Below are 19,478 nucleotides of genomic sequence, written 5' to 3' on the forward strand. Positions count from 1 at the left end.
CACACACATGGGGCCCTGCATTGCCCGCTCTGCTGCAGCCAAGGGCTCTGCTGGCTCTTGATCAATGGCAAAATCCACCTTCTGTGCTCAGAGCCCCTCTGCTGCATCCCATGAAATGGCAGGGCTGCCCCAAGGGGCAGAGGACCCGCATCCTGCATATTGCCATGGTACAGACCTGGTGCTTGCAAATGGCACCATCTTCTTATCATTGTTAAATGTACTGAGATTAAAACTCTGTAAAACTATATCTAAAAACATCTGTTTTCTTCATTTCAAAATAATCTCTTCATTTTCCTTTATGTGGATTACACACCTAGAGGAAGCCCAACACTGCTGGATCTGATGGCTGTCTTTTCTTTTAACCACTTTCAGTACTAGTGGGATACAGCAAATGGAATCTGTGCTGAAACCCTCCTCATCACGCACTTGCAAAATACACTGAATTTGTACCAACGCCTGCTCAAATAAACTGCTCTTCCTTTGAGAATTTAAAATTAGGACACCTGTGAGCAGCTCACACATCCGATATTTTGTTTTCTTTGGTGAACACAATGTATATGAGTAGGGGAATTTAGCTGCACAGAGTTGAAGATGCTTTAACGTCCCCTGAAGGAATTCCTGGAGCGTGGAAGAAAAGCCGTCTGCTGACTCCAGTGGAAGTGTCAGCAAGGAAATAAAGTTGGGAGGAATAATACAAACAGCCAGCACTAAAATGGAACTCGGCAACTCTCCACGAAGTCCAAGTCCCCAAAACTCCATTAATATAAGTCATTCTTGCTTAAAAAATAAATGAGAAAGAGAACATAAAAGCAGAAGCTCCACAGATTGATCAAGGTATTATCATACCTTGCTGTTCAAACGTCTCCAAGATCAAATTAGTAGGTTTTTATATGGCTAAATACATCTTAAAGAGAACAAAAAGAATATGCTAAGAATATTTTATCTCAAAATCTTGAAGTCATCAGGTGTTTTGTATCAGACTTACTTTAATTAATGCTTAGAAGAATAATGTGACTGAGTTAGGAAATGAGATAAACACTCCAGCACATTTTAAATTATACATTTGGGTAACAATGAAGCCAGCAGACCAACTCGGTACTTACAGATCAGTTATTTATGTGCTCATTGAAGCAACTCTAGCAGGGAGAAACTGCATCATGCAATCTATACCACTATGAAGAAGCCTATTAAAGGAAGAAATGGAAATCCCTTCTCACAACCATTTAAGAGCAGCTCGTAGGAGTCACTGATACAGAAACTATTCCTACCACCACTAGAAACCTGCTTTCAGCAGCTCCTGCCTTGAGGCTGTTTTGTGCAATGAGCACTTCAGATACAACTCAGCGAGCTCCTCCCTAGCTAGAAAAGCACTTCCACATGTGCTTAACTGTCTGTGTGTGCTTGATGCCACCAAAGTCGAGGAGAGCTACGTGCCTGCTCATCCTGACAGAAACTGCAGATGCATGTGGTAGAGAGAAATTCTGTTTCAACAAGAACAAGAGTGTACCTGATCTTCACATTATCCATTTCAAATGCAGACTTATCGATGGGCCAGGAGTAAACCTCAGGCTCACCCAGTTTGCCCCAAAGCAAACTCTCCTTCAAAGGCTCTGTACTTTGAGAAGCTCCAGCTGCAGGACACCCTGGCTCTGCGAGAGCCACAGCAGATGAAGCTGTGTCTTTAACATGGTCCCTCCATGTCTGCATAGTTCTGAGGGCAGAGCCAAATAACCAATAACAGGACCTCAACATGCTCATAACACAGCATGGAAGATGCAGAAAATACTCAAGCAATACACAGTTTGTAAAGAAAGCTGCCTGATCCCCAAAGTTCAACGCAGACCCTTCTGCTTATGCACTCAGGAAAGCATTTGGCTCGGGCTGGTTCAATACCCTGCAGTTATAATGAGAAACTCCAAAGTTCAGAGGAGGTCGACTCTGAGTGGTGCCCAGAGAAGCTGTGGCTGCCCCATCCCTGGCAGTGTTCAAGGCCAGGTTGGACACAGGGTCTTGGAGCAACCTGCTCTAGTGGAAGGTGTCCCTGCCCGTGGCAGGGGGTTGGAGCTGGATGAGCTCTAAGGTCCCTCCCAACAGTCTATGATTCTGTGACTCCCATTTCATGGTGTTTCTGGCTCTGTTCATATATGCCTACATCAACTGACGAGAAAGTCAAATGTGCGTGTTCAGCTGCAAGGAAAACACACCATCACAGAGAAAAGCAAAACAAATCCAACTTTAAAGCACATTTTCAGGCCCCATTTAAGCATATTTTAAAGCCCCAACAAACACCCCCTTCATTACCGCCACATGAGGGCTCATTTAAGGACCAAACCGTGCTTAAGATTTAGCTGTGCACTTCTCAGTAGAAAACGGGCAGGATGCACACAGGGGGAGGAAGCACTTACATCAATGAGGTCAGAGACGTCGTGGATGTAGTATTTACTGACAGCGGCGTTGGTGGCTGCCGTCATTCCTGGCTTTAGTACACTTCAGCTTGTTTTCAGAGTATTTGGCTTGTCTCTGAAAAAGCAAAATGCGCTGTCAGAGCACAGATAGGATGCTACTTCTACAGCTTCTCTTGCCGCGGGGCCCCGCAGCACCCTGCAGCCTGGGTGTGACATGTTAACTTGTAATTAGCTATGAAAACAGGCACCCTTTCCAGGATGGAGGAGATCACATCTGAACATCCCGGGTACCATCAGCCAATGCACAACCAGTGCTTTCTGCTCAGCTATACCCAGTGCATCCCGAGCACAGCTGCTCTTCCTTCATCTGTGCATTTGTGGAGGTTTTGGCATCAATCAAAATTAGAGGGCTAAATCTCCCTCCCGGAAACACTGACATACATTTGGACTTGCTCCAGATTTATGCAGCTGTATCAAAGTGGAATCTGGCCCAGAGGCCCAAGCTACAAAATTTAGAACAGGACCCAGAATTCAGAACTGTAGGAAAGCAGATGTGCTCAGGATCTGGGGCATTCGCTCAGGCACATCAGTTGTCTGAAGGTTTAGCACAAAAGATTAACCCTTCAGAGAAGCACACTGCTAGACAATGTCCCAGTGCTGGGTCACTGAGAGAGAGCTGGGTCAACGTGTCAGCAAACACGTCCCGACTGGGGAAGCTATTGCTTTTTTCTCCAAAACAGTTTTGGAGATCCCAAGACCTGGAGGGATTTGCTGAAGCCAGAATGGAGTTACGTGTTTTGACTAGCAAAGCCAACTAAATACTGCACTTAAACTCCCAGACAGTCTGCAGAGGAAGAAACCCTGATATTTTATATATCTGACCCTTTTTCTGCCTGCCATGAGTCTCTGCCTGCAGGAACCCAGAGTCGGCTGTTGTCCACTGTTAAAAGTGCTTTTTTTACAAAGCAAGCCATGAACAAACCACAGCCCCCCATAGCAGGGTCGCACGTCCAGGTCAGAAAGCATCACTGTGCCCAGCCAGACAGGCCAGCGCACTGCCCTCCTCAGCCTTCCACACAGCCTCTCAGCCCCCAGCCATGTCTCTGACACATGGGTCAACATCCTCCCTAACCCCTTCCCACAGACACTGGAATGGCTGCATGGAAATGGATAGGGCTGGAGCCAAACCCTCCTGCCCGCCAGGAGCCCTGACCCAGCGTGGCTTCCCCCATCCTTCCCTCTCACCCACCTTCTCCTTCATCTTCTCAATCTTCTTGACGGAGCTCCGCCGCTGAGGCCTGTCCTCATGCCGCAGCAGGTTCACGCTGATGTCCCCGGACTTGTTGAACTGCTTCTCCTCCTGCTTCTCTGCCTCCTTCAGCTTGCTCTCAGCGCTGATGCTTTCTGCATGATACATGTGGTAGGTCTTCATCACCTGAGGAAACAGAAGGCTGAGAGTCGCCTGCCCAACAGGCACACAAAGCACCAGTGCATGAGAGGATGACAGCCATGGGCAGCGAGGAGCAGCCTCAGTTGTGCCTGAGCTGTCCGAGGTCACTGTGGCATTAAGGAACAACAAGGTGGGAAGGGAAATCCCATAAAATTAACCCCATCACTAGCCTTTTTTCAAAATTGCAGAGAGCTGGTGTAAGAACCACTCTCCCTGCTCAGTCCCCATTGCAGGGACAGGCTGAGATGTGCCTCCAGCACACGTACAAGTTCAAAGAGCACTGTGCATCTTCCTAAAGGGAAATGAGAAATAACATCCAGTGCTTTGCAGCTGGGACAAGGGTCTCCATGACAAGAGACTGTAAGGAGGCCAAAGTCAACCTGAAGTCACTTTAAACCCAATCCCTCTGTTCCTACACTTGAACTTGCTAAGCCAACCCATCACCATAACCCCTGCTCTACCATCCTGACAGTAGATCCCATCTCAGTGGTGGAGGAGCTACAGTTTCCAAGCAGAAATGGAGTTTGTCTCTTATCACCACTTACTTCTCCTCTTGCTGCTGCTGCCAGTAAGCAGAGTCAGTGCCAGCGTGGACTGCAGCAACACCTAGTCCTTTAAATTCAAGATCACCATCAGTGACTCTGGATAGACGATGCTGATCTACTGCCAAGAAAACTCCTGCAGGCAAAACTGCTATCACAGCCTTTCCTTTCAGATACAAAAGCCCAAAGGGCACATTGTGATCATTTTAATGGAGCTGGCAAGAGGAACACATCTGCTCTTCTCTCTTTATGCCTTTAGTCACGTTGTCCCCTTTTATCATCTCCCTTCAGGATTTGGATGCTTTATTTCACATTGCCTTGACAAGGCTCGAGATGCCTGACCTCCCACTGAAGATGAGCCTCACACAGAGCCTGGGCATCACTGGCAGTGCCACTGGGGCAGGCTGGCTGAGGCCCACGAGGTAAAAGAGAGCAGGAACCCACAAAAGCAGAGTAACTTTGCACAAGCCTTAATGAAGAAAATACAGTTTTCCTCAGCTGCAGTTGTCAGCCGGAACCAGGAGTGTTTAACTTGGATGAGGCTGAGCTAAAACATATGATGTCTCCTCTTGCCAAGCACAAACGTCAGCTGCAAATGAGCTCCAAATGCCGCATCGAAGCCTGCACAAATGTGCCATCACTGGCAGTTATAATTTTAGGCAACTGCAAGGAATCGTAAGCCAAGGTGTGCTCCTCATTTCTGAGCTGCTTTATTTCAAAATCCTGCAAATTCTAACCCTGCATATTTCAAACTGCAGTTTCCGCAGTGAATGTCACAGGACACACAACAACCAGGCAGTTTCTGGGGTGTTCCTAAGGAGAAGGCTAGAGGGCTTCACTGAGCCCTCCTCATCTTCACTGTCTCCATCTTTCTATGAAAAACTTAGAGGAAAGGGAAAAAGAAAAGTCCTGCCCTTCAGCACAGTCAGGCGGTAACGGGAGAGGTTTCTCCAGCACCCAGAGATGCCGAAACACAATGCGACAGAAAGCATAACAATTAGGGGTCCAAATGGCATGATTTTTGTGAAATCTAAAGGTTATGAGACTGTTACCTAATGAGAAAAACTTGAGCGCAATTCACTGGGGGTCTCGATTCACGCAGGGTTACACCACTCTGCGGCAGGCCTGGGGACATGCTGCTGTAACCCCTTTTCCCACGGACTTCAGTGGCTCTTGTGACTGCAAGGGGAGTGTTGGAAGCTGGAGCACAAGGCAGGACTCCATTGTGCAGGGAACTGCAAGTGAGGGGTCCGAGCCCCACTATGATCTGGTACCTTTGCACAGGCTCCGATTGATCTATTTGCTAATGACCAGAGAAACCTTCCTTAACAAAGGCACTTTTTCTCCTCCTCTGTATTTTCTCCCTGCTTGAACCTGAAAAGATAACATGGGACCCCGATTTAAAAGTCCTCCAAAAGTCTCTTCAACAAAATGCAAAGGACCTAATAGCCATGAAGATATTTTCCCCACACTTCAGCATCCACGTAGCTGAAAGTAGGTGCCTTCAACAGCTCACTGTGCCAACCATGCTCCTCATCAGCTACTATACCACCCAGTTCACACTTGGAAATTTGGGGGATACTTCTGTTTGTTTTAACATCTGCCTTAATGTTGAATGGGGACTACCTGCACTGCAGCAATCAGCCCTTTGATCTGCAATTCCCTCATGCTTCTCAGCACTTGCAATCAAGTCACTCTGTCCCTGTCTTACACTATTGTGGCATACAGGAAGAACTACCACAGCTGCGTCCCCAGGATCTTTTCTGCAAATAAGTTAATTAGCTGCACTGGAGGGAGAAAAATATGTTCCAATGCTCATTAGTTATTTAACAACATGAGTTGTGTTTTCCAATATTAATAACATGTTCTAGATAAAGGCCATTGCCAAAAAGCAGCCATAAATGGCACTGTTTGCTGTCTTCAGCTAGAAGCGCTGGTCATTAATGTTCATTTCTAAAGAGCTGGTCATTAATGTTCTGACTCAGCAGAGGAGCCAGATCAGAAATGGGGTGACCAGTATAAGCACAGGCTCAGGCCCTCCTGAAGTAGAGGAAACCAAAACACAAGCTCAGCACATAGGATGAAGCAGAGATGAGCACGGCCACAGATGGAAGCCTGCTGAAGACCCAAGCCCCTCCTTCTTTGGATGAAGCCTACAGCACAACCTCAGGGACACGCACAGGATAAGGTCAGAGAAAGGGAGAAATCCATCAGACCAATGCATACTGACCTCTCTCTCCTTGGGAACACAGGAGCAAACATGTCCCTTTCAGAGGGTTTCTATGGCGTGACACAGAGCAACATTTCCACCATGTGATACAGTCAATGATTTCTACAGTATGACACTGACAGAAAACATCTGTAAGCCATGGGGGTATTGCCTTCCCCATTGCAGCGCTCCCGATGGAAAGGGAATACTTCCAATTCATAACCTCCTACACAGGGCATGATGACTATTATTTATTACTTTTAACGTGGGTAATGTATTTGTAGATATTATTCTAATTAATACAATTAATTTCACAGTTATTATTCCACTTCCATAACACCTTGTGACAAAGAATCACACTGGTTCACGTGACACTACTTCAACATGCTTCTGCCTTCAGCTATGGCCATGTCCCTGCATTATGGCAAACAAAGCCTATACATCAAGTAACCCATGTCTAGTGCCGTACCCCAAATGGTACATCATCACCAGAGCCTACAGAAAACACTACCAGAACAGTGCTCTGGGGTTACTGTTTTTCTTATCCTTTTCTTACCCTTAATTTTGGCCTGACTTCTTCAGGTAGGAATGCATACAATACAAAAAGGGACATGTAAGTAGAGGAACAAAGAACCTCCAGTCTGTATGGGCTTCAATTTGATATCTGTCTGCTGAAGTCAGTAAGCAGGAATCAAAAGAATGAGGCTGGCTTGAATTCACAGCTGAATTATTTCTGTGCAAAGCTGTTCACAAGCAACTCCTACTTCAGAACGAAAGTCATCTACTTCCTTTTTAATTAAAATCAGCATGAGTTTAGGGTCTAGTTTTTTTTCCACAGAGTCCACAGGGTGACTTGCATCAGAACAGCAACAAGGCTGAATTAAAGTCAATTTAGTTATTTTGGTTTAAGTTTGCAACAGCAAATACCTGAGAAGGCTGTAAAAATTGTATCATTTCCACACAGTGCACAGAATTCCCCTCTGAAAGGCTTAAAAAGCAGCCCAGCCAGAGTACAGATGTACTAGGGATACAAGGCTTGGCCGCAGGCAAGATGAACGACTTCCTTGCATTGACAGCAGACAAATGACATTTTACAAGCAGCAGCTTGGTGTCCTTTGAGCCAGGGATCCTTATTCTGTACCTGATTTTGTCAGCAGCCACGGTTATTGAATGTGCTGCTTTTGGGTACCCAGTATGTTGCAATGAACCCAACAACAACAGGCCAGTCCTGAAGATGCCCCAGAACACCCCCAGCATGTCAGATCAACCTGCAGACCAAGCCCATTTCACCTGATGTCTCAAGGACAGAAAACTACTGACTGGAGGGGGCTGCTTTGCACTGAGCAGGTTTAACATGATCTTGCTTGCCCAACACAGCCTGCTTTTATTTCACATTTCATCATAGTTTCTGAAATTAGCGTGTCTCTCCCCTGCTCCTTCCCAGCCAGATGACACAATCGGTTTGTTATCTCAGCAGCAAGGTCAATTCAAAGAAAACACAAAGCTCTTCCAGCTGTTCCAGCCTGTTTCACCATTCAAACACATTCTGCTCAGCATGTGGGAGCAAAGCAGTGAATGGGGGAGGGAAATCTCAGCTCCAGCAAAGATGAGTTTTGCCACGGACTCAGTGGGACCAAAACTATGCTCTATGCTCTTCCCTGACCAACTGCATGCACTTTGGACCTCAGCACACTTCTGATCCTCAAGCTGTCCCATGTCTGAGTTCTGAGTATGTTGGCTCACAGGTATTCAGGTCAGCCCAACCTTAGTCTTTCCTTGTTTTGCATCTGTTTAATTACAACAGTCACACTGCTGTTGTAATTAATCTTAATTAATCACCACCACAGCTTGTGACATTCAACCATCAACAACGCACTCCCAAATCTCACACAGGCTTTTGAATCCAATCTGGCTGTCCACCCACACTGCAGGTCTCAGAAAAACTGAATCCTTCAACTACCAATGCAGAAACAAACCTGTTTAGAGAAGATTTATGGCAGAAATTTCAAATAATACCATTCATGCTCTGTTCTTTAGGCCTATTTTTCAAAAAGATGGAATAAAATGATTGTTTAGGAATAAACCTACTGCAGCGTTATTTATGTACCAGTAACAGATACAACCAAAGAAAGCAAATACATCATCTCAATTTTCCAACACAAGACAGACTTTATATTGCTTTGTTGATCCTAAACCACAAATAAAATAAATAAAACAAACAAAACCATTTGCTAGAGAGCAAGAGACAGAAGCAACAAAGACTCCCACTGCCCTATTATGAAAACCTGCTCGAAGAGCAATGTCCTGAATAACAGCGTACGATTCCACCTGGAGGCACAGAGATGGCTCCACAACCCAAGTGCTCCTGGCAGCAGGGAGATGAAGCTGAGCACACACAAGTTTTATGCGTTCCTCAGCAGAAGGTCATGGTCAGGCATCATCCACAAGCCACCAGATTCGGATAGGAAGGTCAGCTCAGCCGCAAACTAGCACTGCCAACTGCTGAGCCACTAGTGCCTGGCAGAAACCACCAACCCTGTGAAAACTGAAAGGGGCCTGAAGGCAATACGGTGTAGAAGGCCTGGCAGGTGAGAGCATTACAGACACCAGGGACTGCACCGGATCATGCCTAAAACATCTCTATTTATGCTTAAGTGATGCAGTTAGATGGCATGAGCCACTGCCTCGTGCAGCCGCAGAAGCCCTTCACAGGAGGACCGCTGGGAAATCCTCCCCTGCAGCCGTCCAAACCAGTGAGGAGTGAAATACTCCTCACAAATGCAAGAGGAACCAATGGGCTGTATGGCAGAAGGGAGCCTCCTCAAGCCACTGAAACATTGAACAGACATTTTGTTCTAACAAATCACATTGCCTATGCTCCCCTTGCTGCGCAGGCTAGGCATGGGTAGGGTCAGATCGTTACTTACTGTGTAAAGCTCGTTGGTGACTTTCAGGAGTTCTTCATGCATCTGTAAGCCAATCTCTTTACTCTGGAAGACAGAAAGAAGAAGAGTTGGGACTGTTATGTTCACGGTACGCATTTCTGAAAGGAAAATACATTTTGGAGGGAAGAGTAAAACTCTGTGACTTCCCAGTACTCTGTGCATATGCATCTTCATCCTTTCCTCCAAGCCACATTACCAGAGCTGTCTGCACGTGCTGTGGACAGCACTGTGGCATGTCCTCACCTATGGTCAAGCACCAGAAGTGTGTTGCCCTCAAGGCCCTGCACAGGTTAAGTGCCAGCAGCAGCAAACAGACACTCAGCCCTTGCTCCAAACACTCCCAGCACAGCACAGCTCCATGTCACACTCCGGAGACAGACAGGAGGCATGGAACGGCGGAATGGGATCCCTACAAATGGCCAATTCAAACTTGGGAAGAAGAAATGAGGTGATGGAGTTTTCTTCCCAACTAGCTGATCAAAGGTATGCTGAGGATCTCCGGTGCTGCCAGAGTACTGGTACAGGACACCATGGCACCAGCAGGAGGAACAATATCTCGATGCTACTGAGCTGGTAGAACAGGGAAGCAGTGAATTGTTCTTCTCCTGTTTTCTTAAAGCAAATGACCAACCTGATTCCTGATAAAGGCAGAAGTACTTCTTCCCAGCCCTTCCAACCCTGCGCCCAAGTGGATCTTCTTAGTGCCCAGCAAAGGCTTTCACACCCATCCAACAGAGAACAAACCCACAGCAACCCTTCTCATGCCTGTAGGGTTTTAATTTCATTCTCTCAGCTGACAATGGAGCAGGTGGATCCTGGCAGCTCAACTTGCTTCTGGTAATGCCCATCTTAAATACCTTCTGCCCCCTCAGAGATCTGCCCTCTGCCCTGCCAAACACAAGACTTGACGTGTTTTGCTCTGTAGTGGAATTAAAGCCATGCAACCTTTTAAGTCTAGATATCATTCTAGAAAACAAACCAGCCCTGGCAGCATGAGAAATGCACCAGGGGCTGTATTTACACCACTTCAGAAACCCTATCTAACACCCTTCTAGCTCCAGGAGCTGAAAAGACATCAACAGGGCTGCCAATCCACATCTGGGCTCAGTTTTTCCCATTCCTAAACATTAAAACCAAAATACAGATGGCCTCCTCCTCCAATCTGCCTCTGACAGTGAAGTTTAAAAGTAAACTAGTACTTTGATTTCTTTATATTTTCTACAAATCCTTAACAAAATTAAATGTGTGATTGTAAACATGAACACATACAGCGCAGCAAATCCTTATGCTATTTCAGAACTGCTGTACTCTCATTTGAGGCTGATGTTTGTCCACGGATCACTCAACCAGGGTTTCAGAGACCACCACACAATTTATTTATCCTGCAAACACACAGGGATGAATCTAGAATTACAGACCATACCGCTTTGTTCTTCCACTGGCAGTATTTGTCTCCAGCTCACAGTCAAATCACTGCATGGATCTAACACAAAATGCCCTCCCTCATTTTGGGCACTTATTTCACGTTAAGACTGGCAGAGGGCAAAAAAGCTGGGCCTGCTCCATAGCCAGAAGTGTCTTACAGCTGGACGTTGCCTGTTCTTCAGCAAAACCTGCATTACTGGATGTGGGTAAATAAATGGCTGTTACATTCTCCACACCGAGCTGGCTGTGTTAGTGCTATGTTAACTCCCCTGTATAACTTAAATTACATGATAAGCATTTGTGGGTACATAAATTGCTTAGACACACATTCTCCAGTCATACTGTATCATCTGTTGATCTATCTTGATTTGATAGATTCATTAAAGACACCTGCTGCTGGACTTGCAATTTCCAATCAACTGATATTTCAGAATGAAGATTATCATGGCCTCCTAGCCCGAGCGCTTCAGCTTTTACCCTGACCGTGACCCACCCTCCCCATTTGTCTTCAGTGGCTCATTTTCACTATTCTGACCTGAGTCAACCAAAATATCTCTCAAAAAGGACATTTTTATTATGAAATAGCTACACCACAGTTATATAATAAAGCTTCCAATTTCACAACTGCAGCAGCCAGAGTTCAGCAAGCTTAGGACAAAGCTCACTGAGTGTAAGAACTCGCAGCACCTTCCTCCCTCCACCCTCGCCTGCTGAAATCCTATTATCAGCTTGTATTTTCACTTTTCTCACCAGGCAGGATGAAGCAGATCCAGTCACCGACCTCTTGCAGCATCCACACAGCATTTCACAGGAGAAGCCACAACCTGAGGAGCTGCAGAATGTTTAAGCTTGGCTGCAGATCAAGTCAACTCCTACTCAGAAAGCCAGCGGTTGGATGCTCCTGGAGATGTTCATGCACTGCTTTCCCGCCTGCCTTGTAATTACACCCCAGATCTCTTTGTGGAATCTTTTTGGCTAGGAAACATTTATTATAGCTTGAAGATGTGTTTAAACTAACTATAGACACCCTCCTTCCCCCTGCCAAAAAGCGAATCAAAACAACAAGCAGCTTCTTTCAGATTTCCTCAAATAACTCCATTTTTGTGCATGCTGTCAGGGAAGACAACATCCCGTCAGCTTCTTGGCTGGGTGGCTAAGGAAGCCCACAGCACAGAGAGGTCTAACTAAAGCTAACTGGACAACCTACATACTTGAGAAGTTTAACCTTAGATGATTAAAAGTTAGAATTGAATGCAAAGAGGGAAGCAAGGAACCCTCTGCATTCAGGGAATATCTAAGAATTATAGTTTATCTGTGAATTACTATCATGGTATTTGGAGGAGTCCCATCCTCAGAAGCACAACTGATGTTCACTTACTTACATGTGCACCACGTCAGCGTGCATCCTTACGTGCAAGAAGTGCCAGGAAGATGCCAATTAGCAGCAAGTGATAAATACCTCCAGCCATCCGAAAACCTCTTCTGCTGGAAATCCCAGTGCCTGTCGCCTCCCTGCCGACACCAGCAGTCACTAGCTGCCCTCGAATACCTCACTGTGGCTTGCTAAGAAGCAACAGGGCTACTAAAAGCATGCACCCCTCCCAAATACATCCAGAATATCAGTTATGGGTCTACAAATGGGGGTTCCAGAGCCCATAGGCCCCAAGCTTGCAGGAGTTCAGCATCACATGTAACTCCTCCATCTGACCCTGCTATCAGAAGTCAGAGCTTTCCCAAAGCAAAGGGAAGAGAGACTTGTGGCAGGAGCACTGTCCCCAGGTTGGCTGCAGCTCTTGCCTCTGCCCCAGACTTCCTCTGTGGCAGAGGGGAAGTGCACAATGCTGTAATTTTCAAACCTAATTTTAGACTCCTAAATAGAGCACCAAAAACCAGCTCAGTTGTTAGCAGTGTGCCATCCCATCCATCACACTGACGAGGGAGGACTACAGGTGGGTACTACATTTAAAGACTCATTTGCTTACATCCTGCATCCTGTTTCTGGAGACCAAAGCAGTCTCTGGCATCATCAAAAGTCTTCCAGCATCCAAGAGGACAGGGTCCAGCCTTGGGATGCTGGAGCCTCACTGGCAGGTGAGAAGCTGAAGGATGTGCCTCTCCTCAGAGTTTGCTGACTCCCCTTTTACAACAGAGAAATTACATTGGTGTGTTTATGGGAGACAACGCCAGAACGTCATTCCAACTCCCTGGTACCATCTGCAAAACTCAACTCCAATTTAGACGCTTGCTTTATGCCTTCCATTCCTACTGAAAAACAATGCTGCTTGCTGGGGCAGCAATGGCTTCAGTTAGCTGGTTTATTAAAATTCCTGCAGCTGCAGACAAAGTAAGGGGAAGCAGCAACACAGACTACTGGCAAGGAAGAATGCCTATTTTAGACAAAGAAAACAACTCCCTTCCAGACAGACACCGCTTCTTCATTAAATCTCCATCCAGGACACTGCAGTATAGGGCATAATTAAATTCACTGTCATGGAACATAATTAAATCTCACACTGGGGAATAATGAAGCATGGTTATTTCGGACATAGCAATGCTCTGTCTCAAATGTATAATTTCCTGTATTCCATACTTGGAAGAAGCCACAAACTCCTTTCCTTCAGCCAGGACAGGAGAGGAAAGGGGAGAAAACACCAGCAGTGTGACCCTCGACCAGGGTTTGCCTCTGCCAGGAGGATGTGCTCTAGGATTTCATGGTGATGGAGACTCGCTCCAACAACAGATCTACTCAGATCTCTGCACTGACATAACTTAGCATCTCCATTTATTGCCTGCCTATTACCAACATTGACACAATTGCCTTGATAATCTCCTCCTGCACCAGGAATGTGACTCACGCTGGAAGCTCCAGGGAGATTTGCCCAATTGAGTTTTCTTCTTCTGTTTTCCTCATTAGCAGGCCTTGCCTGACTGCCGGAGCACAGGGAGGCTGCCTGTTTGTTCCAATTGCACAGGCTATGCTGCAGGCCGGGGTGCTGGGACAGATGACGCTGATGCCCCACACTGCCTGTGGAGCTCCTGACCCACCTGCAGGTCCCCACTGCAGCACCCCATTGCAGGACATCCATGATACCCTTTAATACGCGCACAGCTCTGCGGTACTCACTGATGGAACACCATTCCTCACCCAGGTGAGCAGCACTCTGTCTCCAAGTCCTATATTTCCCAGGAAAGCTTCTGCTGGGAAAGAGGAGACAATACCACAGAAACCACATGCTCCCTGTGTTGCGCAGTTGCAACCCAAGCTCACCTTACCACAGTGTACCTCAATGTCAGTGTCAAGGGCCGGCAGTGAGCAGGGGAAATCCCTCAAGCCCCAGCCCACCTCCAGAGCCAGTCCTGGTGGCAACCGTGCTGAAGAACCAGGAAGAGCTGGAGAATCAACCCCAGTTGCCACTCATGAGCTTCTGCAGCTCTGCACCCCCCACCCAAACCATGTCCCTTTCAAGCCACGTGTGACACTGGGAGAGACTGCAAGGAGAAGCTGCAGGCTGAGCCACCACCAAAATAAAGCCACCCAGAGCCGCTCTGAACCGCATTCATCCCCGGGGCTCTTCACAGCAGCCTGAGCTCAGAAAGCCTCCTCTGGCTTGGTCTGCCAGTCCCAGCACTCGTGGATGCTTTTCTGATGTAAAACATCTTGGGCACCAACTATCATGCAACAAGAAGCCATACCCACTAGAGGACGAGTGCCCTTTGTCACTGCAACCATAACCTGTCAGTACAACAAGTAAATGATGTCATTACCGGGTCTTTTAACAAAAATGTTAGGACATGTTTAATATCCCCATGGGCTCCTTCTTCGCTGTGAGGGCCATGAGCAGCACAGCCCCCAGCCTCGCTCTCACTAATGAAAGATGTTGGTCTTGGGTCTCAAGGCTCCAGCAAAATCCCACTATAGAAATTACCACATATATCTACCCACATCTATTGTGGCTTCAGATTAGAGGGTCACAGAAACAGGGCCAGGTGTCAGGAGAACCCCCAATCTACACTGCTATTCCTGCCCTCACATCATCCACACTGATGGGATGCCATTGGAGATCTCGATTATAGCAGTATGGTAAATACTGGATTCTGAAGCATTGCCAGGAGAAAGTTGAACCGCTTGTTTAACTGTTGGTGTAAAAATGTAAGTGGGAGGTTGGATTATAAACTGTGTAAAATTATAGAGCTTCAGTGTGCAGGGTTTCAGCTGAACAAACTGAGTTCAGAGGGCAAGCAAAATCCTATCTTCATGAAGCCAGGCCACCAGAGGCAGGAATTCCTATATTCCACAACTGGGAAGGGGAGAAAAGGAAGGGGAAGAAAGAAAACAAATCACTGGATGGGAACAACTAAGCATTTTGTAACAAAAGAACTATCAGAGTCCAAATCCAGAACGGACTCATATTTTGTGAATGGTTCCTGCCTTAACAAATATCAGTTACAAGCATCCCCACAACCCGCCTCGAGACCACCTTTGCATGAATCCCACAGCTCAGCACATTTTTTCAGCAGTTATTCAAGAAGGAGGCAAGTTTCTACAGTTACAATTGGGATCCCTTTGGATGCAATTCAGAAATACCTGAAAGGTCAACAAGAGGACTGTGGATCTATCTAACTGACACCTATCACTGTGCTTAAACACCAGCAGTGCCAAGACTGCAGCTTCCCAGGGAGCAGAACCACGAGCCTCGAGGTACCGCTGCAGCTCACCAACACCCTGCAAAGCTGTCCTGTCACTGAATGTAGCCACAGCCAGGACCCCAGGTGGGACCAAAAACGACAAAATGAGACTTGCCAATGATCCATGAAATGTAATCTAGCTTCTTCTCTATCTCTGATTATCAACTTATACTTCCTGTAAGCCCTGCTGCTGAAGCCAGTGCAAGCCACCCCTGACCTCAGGTGAGACAGGGTCAGATCTGGAGTCAGCTCAGTTAAGTGTCTCCAACTCAGACACTAAAAACTCAGTTCCCACTGGCTCCTGCTTTCCCCCTCTCTGGGTCTGTGTAAGCCAAAAGGCTTCCTGGCGTGCCTGAGTGCAGGGACCGTACACTGCCGGTCAGCAGGAGGACAAAACACTTCAATGGAGATGAACAAAACACAGCACTCCAATTTCCTGACGAACGACCTCACTGCTGCAAAGCACATCCAGGGAGGCCGAGGGGAGAAGCAGCTCAGCACCCAGCATCTTTCCACCACACTGATCAATTGCTTCTTAGTTACGTACATCCTCGTACCCCTGATATTATGTCCCTGCTTCTTTGCTGAGACTGTTTACATTTACATAATAAACACACAAAACATAAAACCTTCCAGTTCCTCCGTGTACCCGCAGCATGTCACAATCCATTAATAAATTCTAGATGGGAGAAATTAAAAGTGACATCTCTGGAAAAAATGTTACCCTAATTTACCATCAAAGAGCAATCTACAACAAAACCAAACAGCTGAACCACAACTGTGATGCCTTTAACCCTTCTGCAGCTGGATTATTTGCCCAATAGTCCTCTACAGCGCAGTCTCCCCACGAGGAGTGCCACAAGCACTTCACTCATCACAGACTCACAGAATGGTTTGGGTTAGAAGGGACCTTAAAGCTCAGATAGTTCCAACCCCTCTAACATGGGCAGGGACACCTTCCACTAGACCAGGTTGCTCCAAGCCCCATCCAACCTGGCCTTCAACACTGCCAGGGATGGGGCAGCCACACAATCATACTCAAAAGCAGGACAAATAAAAAGCACAGTCTTAATATACATCCCAAAAATGGGTCCAGAGTAATGTGCAAACAGGAAGGAGATTTTGAGACACTTAGAACTGACCTATCCAATATATCCCAAATCTGTCCCATTTCTGGAGGCCAGAAGGACAGGAAAAGGGATGATATCCCACATCAGATCAGCAAATCCAAACCTGACCTTTTGGTTTAACTTGTAGGTTAGAGCTATAAAGTAGAGGAAACTGGTCATTAAAATATCACATTAAATTTACTCTCCAGCCAGGCTAAAGTTTCAAGATAAGCAGTGTCTTGAGAGCCTGTCTCCTGTTTGGAGAGGCAGGCAGCCCAGCGGGCTCACCCTGCCCACTAACTGCAGTTCTCCAGCTAATCCTGTTGAAAACAAGTGATAAAAATGAAGAAAAACATAAGAGCCATAGAGCCAAGTGAAAAGTCCATCTAGCCCAACACGGCGTCCCTGAGGGTGGCCATTAGCAAGTGCCCAGAAGTGGAAGAAAAGGGCCAGTGATGCCACCAAGTACATTCACCATGTGATGAGCTGCAGGGCCATGATTCCAAGCCCAAAGCTGTGCCAGCAGCAGGGCTGGGCAGGTGCTGCTGGGGAACACTCCTCCACATCTGTCCTACTGCCTGAAGACTCAGGTTACAATGGTATGAGGCAACAAACACATAGCATTGCCCTCCTGTTGTAAATGTAATACTATATATACAGTATCAATGATGTTAAAAAGCCTTTCCTTTTTACCTTCTCTTTCTGATCGGTGCCTGCTGACCTCCCTTGGCTTCTGGAAGCAGGCACAACCAGGTTCTCATTCCTACTCACTTCCTACAAACTGCTGTGAGTCTTCATGCTCTTACCACATTACATACTCTGCCCTCATTTTCAGCTGAAGAGTTCTGGTCCACCTGACTGTGATTCCTGCAAGTCTGATGCTCATTTTTAATTTGCTTATCATTAATAATTCTGTATCATCAGCAGACTCTGTCATCTTCATCTTCATCTTTTTTCCAAATAATTTATTAGGAACTCCACTGAAATTCTCCTTCCTTTTGTTCCCTATCTTTTAACCAGTCATTAATCCAGAAAGCCACTACTCCATATTCTTTAACAGCTTCTTTTTGTCAGCAAGTGACCTTTTCTGAAGCCTGTCAGCCACTGAAGGGACTGTGCCAACACAATCACTGGCTCCTAGAAATACCTCCACTAGATTTCTGAGGTGTAACTCTTCAGAAAGCCATGCTGACTCCCCTCTTCTATCTGCCTACATGCCTGTCCTTCTGCTCTTTACTAAAGCTTCATCCAACAAGTCTGTTCTTAAATTTGTATTGCTGATCTGTTCTCTGGCACCAACACCAGTTTAAGCATCAGGTCACACCTCACTGCTAGCCACTTAACAGTTTTATATCTCTGTTTATTTAAAATTCTTGGATATTATCTGGAAAGACTTTTAAGTAATAGTTCCTTTTAGAGATTTGCTCTGCAACATCTGATGACAATTCAGTTGGTTACCTCAGGTTAGTAACACCAGCACCTCTCCAAGCTTTTCTATACCAAGTACCAAGCTAAAGAAGCCAGTTGGCCTTTGGCTGTTACCTCATCGTGATTTTTTGCACCTGACCATCTATTCCCCTTCACATCCTGCAAGAGGATTCTTTCTTGTGATTGTGGAGAAGTTTTTGTTTGCTTTGTGTCTTTAGGAAGTTGTCTCCCAGAATTTTACTTGGCCTGCCTTAACATGGTTTTATATTTCCACCACCAAACTCCTCTCTAGTTTTCTCATTAGGATGTGATGTGTACTTTGTAGAAATCCCTGTTACCTTTCTCTGCTTCTTAACGATGTTGGCTTTTCTGTACCTCTTTAGACTTTTGGGAGGGTGCAGTTGTGTAGAACTCCAAAATAAGCTTCTATTTTAGACTAAGATGCAACGATGGCTCCTCACTGAGCAGAAGTCTCCATCACTGCTTTGGTTACCTTTTTAAAGAGCCTGATGACATCCTCACTGATCTGTGACAGCCGAACGATGACATTGTTCATGAAGATGTCATTGAGGGTGGCGTGATCTCTGCTCTCTCGCCGGGTCTGTGTCAGAACCAGATACCAGCAGTTCACAGGGGAAAGGAGGTGCTGATCTTTCCTAGGGAATTGGGAAAAAATAAAATCAAAAAGGTCAAGTGAACAAGTCAAGGCGGCACATAACCTTCAAATGAATGCTGACGGCATATTAACAGTGCCTTCCCCCACTGCACACATCCCCTAGTACCCATCGTGTCCCCAGAGAAAAGTGTGTGAGCTCCTCTGGGCTGCCTCCCATCCCTAGAAACTGCTGCAGACTGTGCACCGCAGGCTCTCTACCAGCCAGAGCCATGTCCTTGTAGCAGACAGCACAGGGTCACTGGTGCAGGTCTGGGTGCAGGCCCAGAGCTGCTGCCCAACCAGGAATATGACTGGGCAGACAGCCCATGCTCAGACACATGGCTGCCTGCCCACTAGCTGACCACAGCAGCACCTCCTCTTCACTGCAAGGAAGGTGCTTAAACATCTCTGCCAACACAGAAGCTCCCAGTCTAAACATTACACACGAGGGTTTCAGTGAGGCCAAGGAATTCCCATTCTTTGCCCCCAAGATGCTCTATCCCACAGCTTCATCCTTGTTCACCAGCCTCCCACAGCTGATGGTGGCACAACAGAGGCTTTCTGTGCAGGGGAGATGGACGCTCTAATGTTGACCCAGGCACAGCCCTGTGCTTTGCTCAACAC

General features: G+C 46.5%; 1 protein-coding gene across 1 annotated transcript in view; it reads right to left on the reverse strand.

Moving 5' to 3' along the window:
- Positions 1-19,478, reverse strand: part of LOC104403079 (SLIT-ROBO Rho GTPase-activating protein 3-like) — a 56,273-nt gene that overhangs the window by 29,520 nt on the left and 7,275 nt on the right. The window contains 5 exon segments of the mRNA XM_010011113.1: positions 2,406-2,466; positions 2,468-2,520; positions 3,655-3,840; positions 9,534-9,596; positions 18,693-18,855. Of these exon segments, the coding sequence (XP_010009415.1) occupies positions 2,406-2,466; positions 2,468-2,520; positions 3,655-3,840; positions 9,534-9,596; positions 18,693-18,755 (426 nt within the window). The 5' untranslated portion in view covers positions 18,756-18,855.

Source organism: Nestor notabilis, unplaced genomic scaffold (assembly GCF_000696875.1).
Source record: "Nestor notabilis isolate BGI_N333 unplaced genomic scaffold, ASM69687v1 scaffold5233, whole genome shotgun sequence".
In the NCBI taxonomy this organism is placed as follows: domain Eukaryota; kingdom Metazoa; phylum Chordata; class Aves; order Psittaciformes; family Psittacidae; genus Nestor; species Nestor notabilis.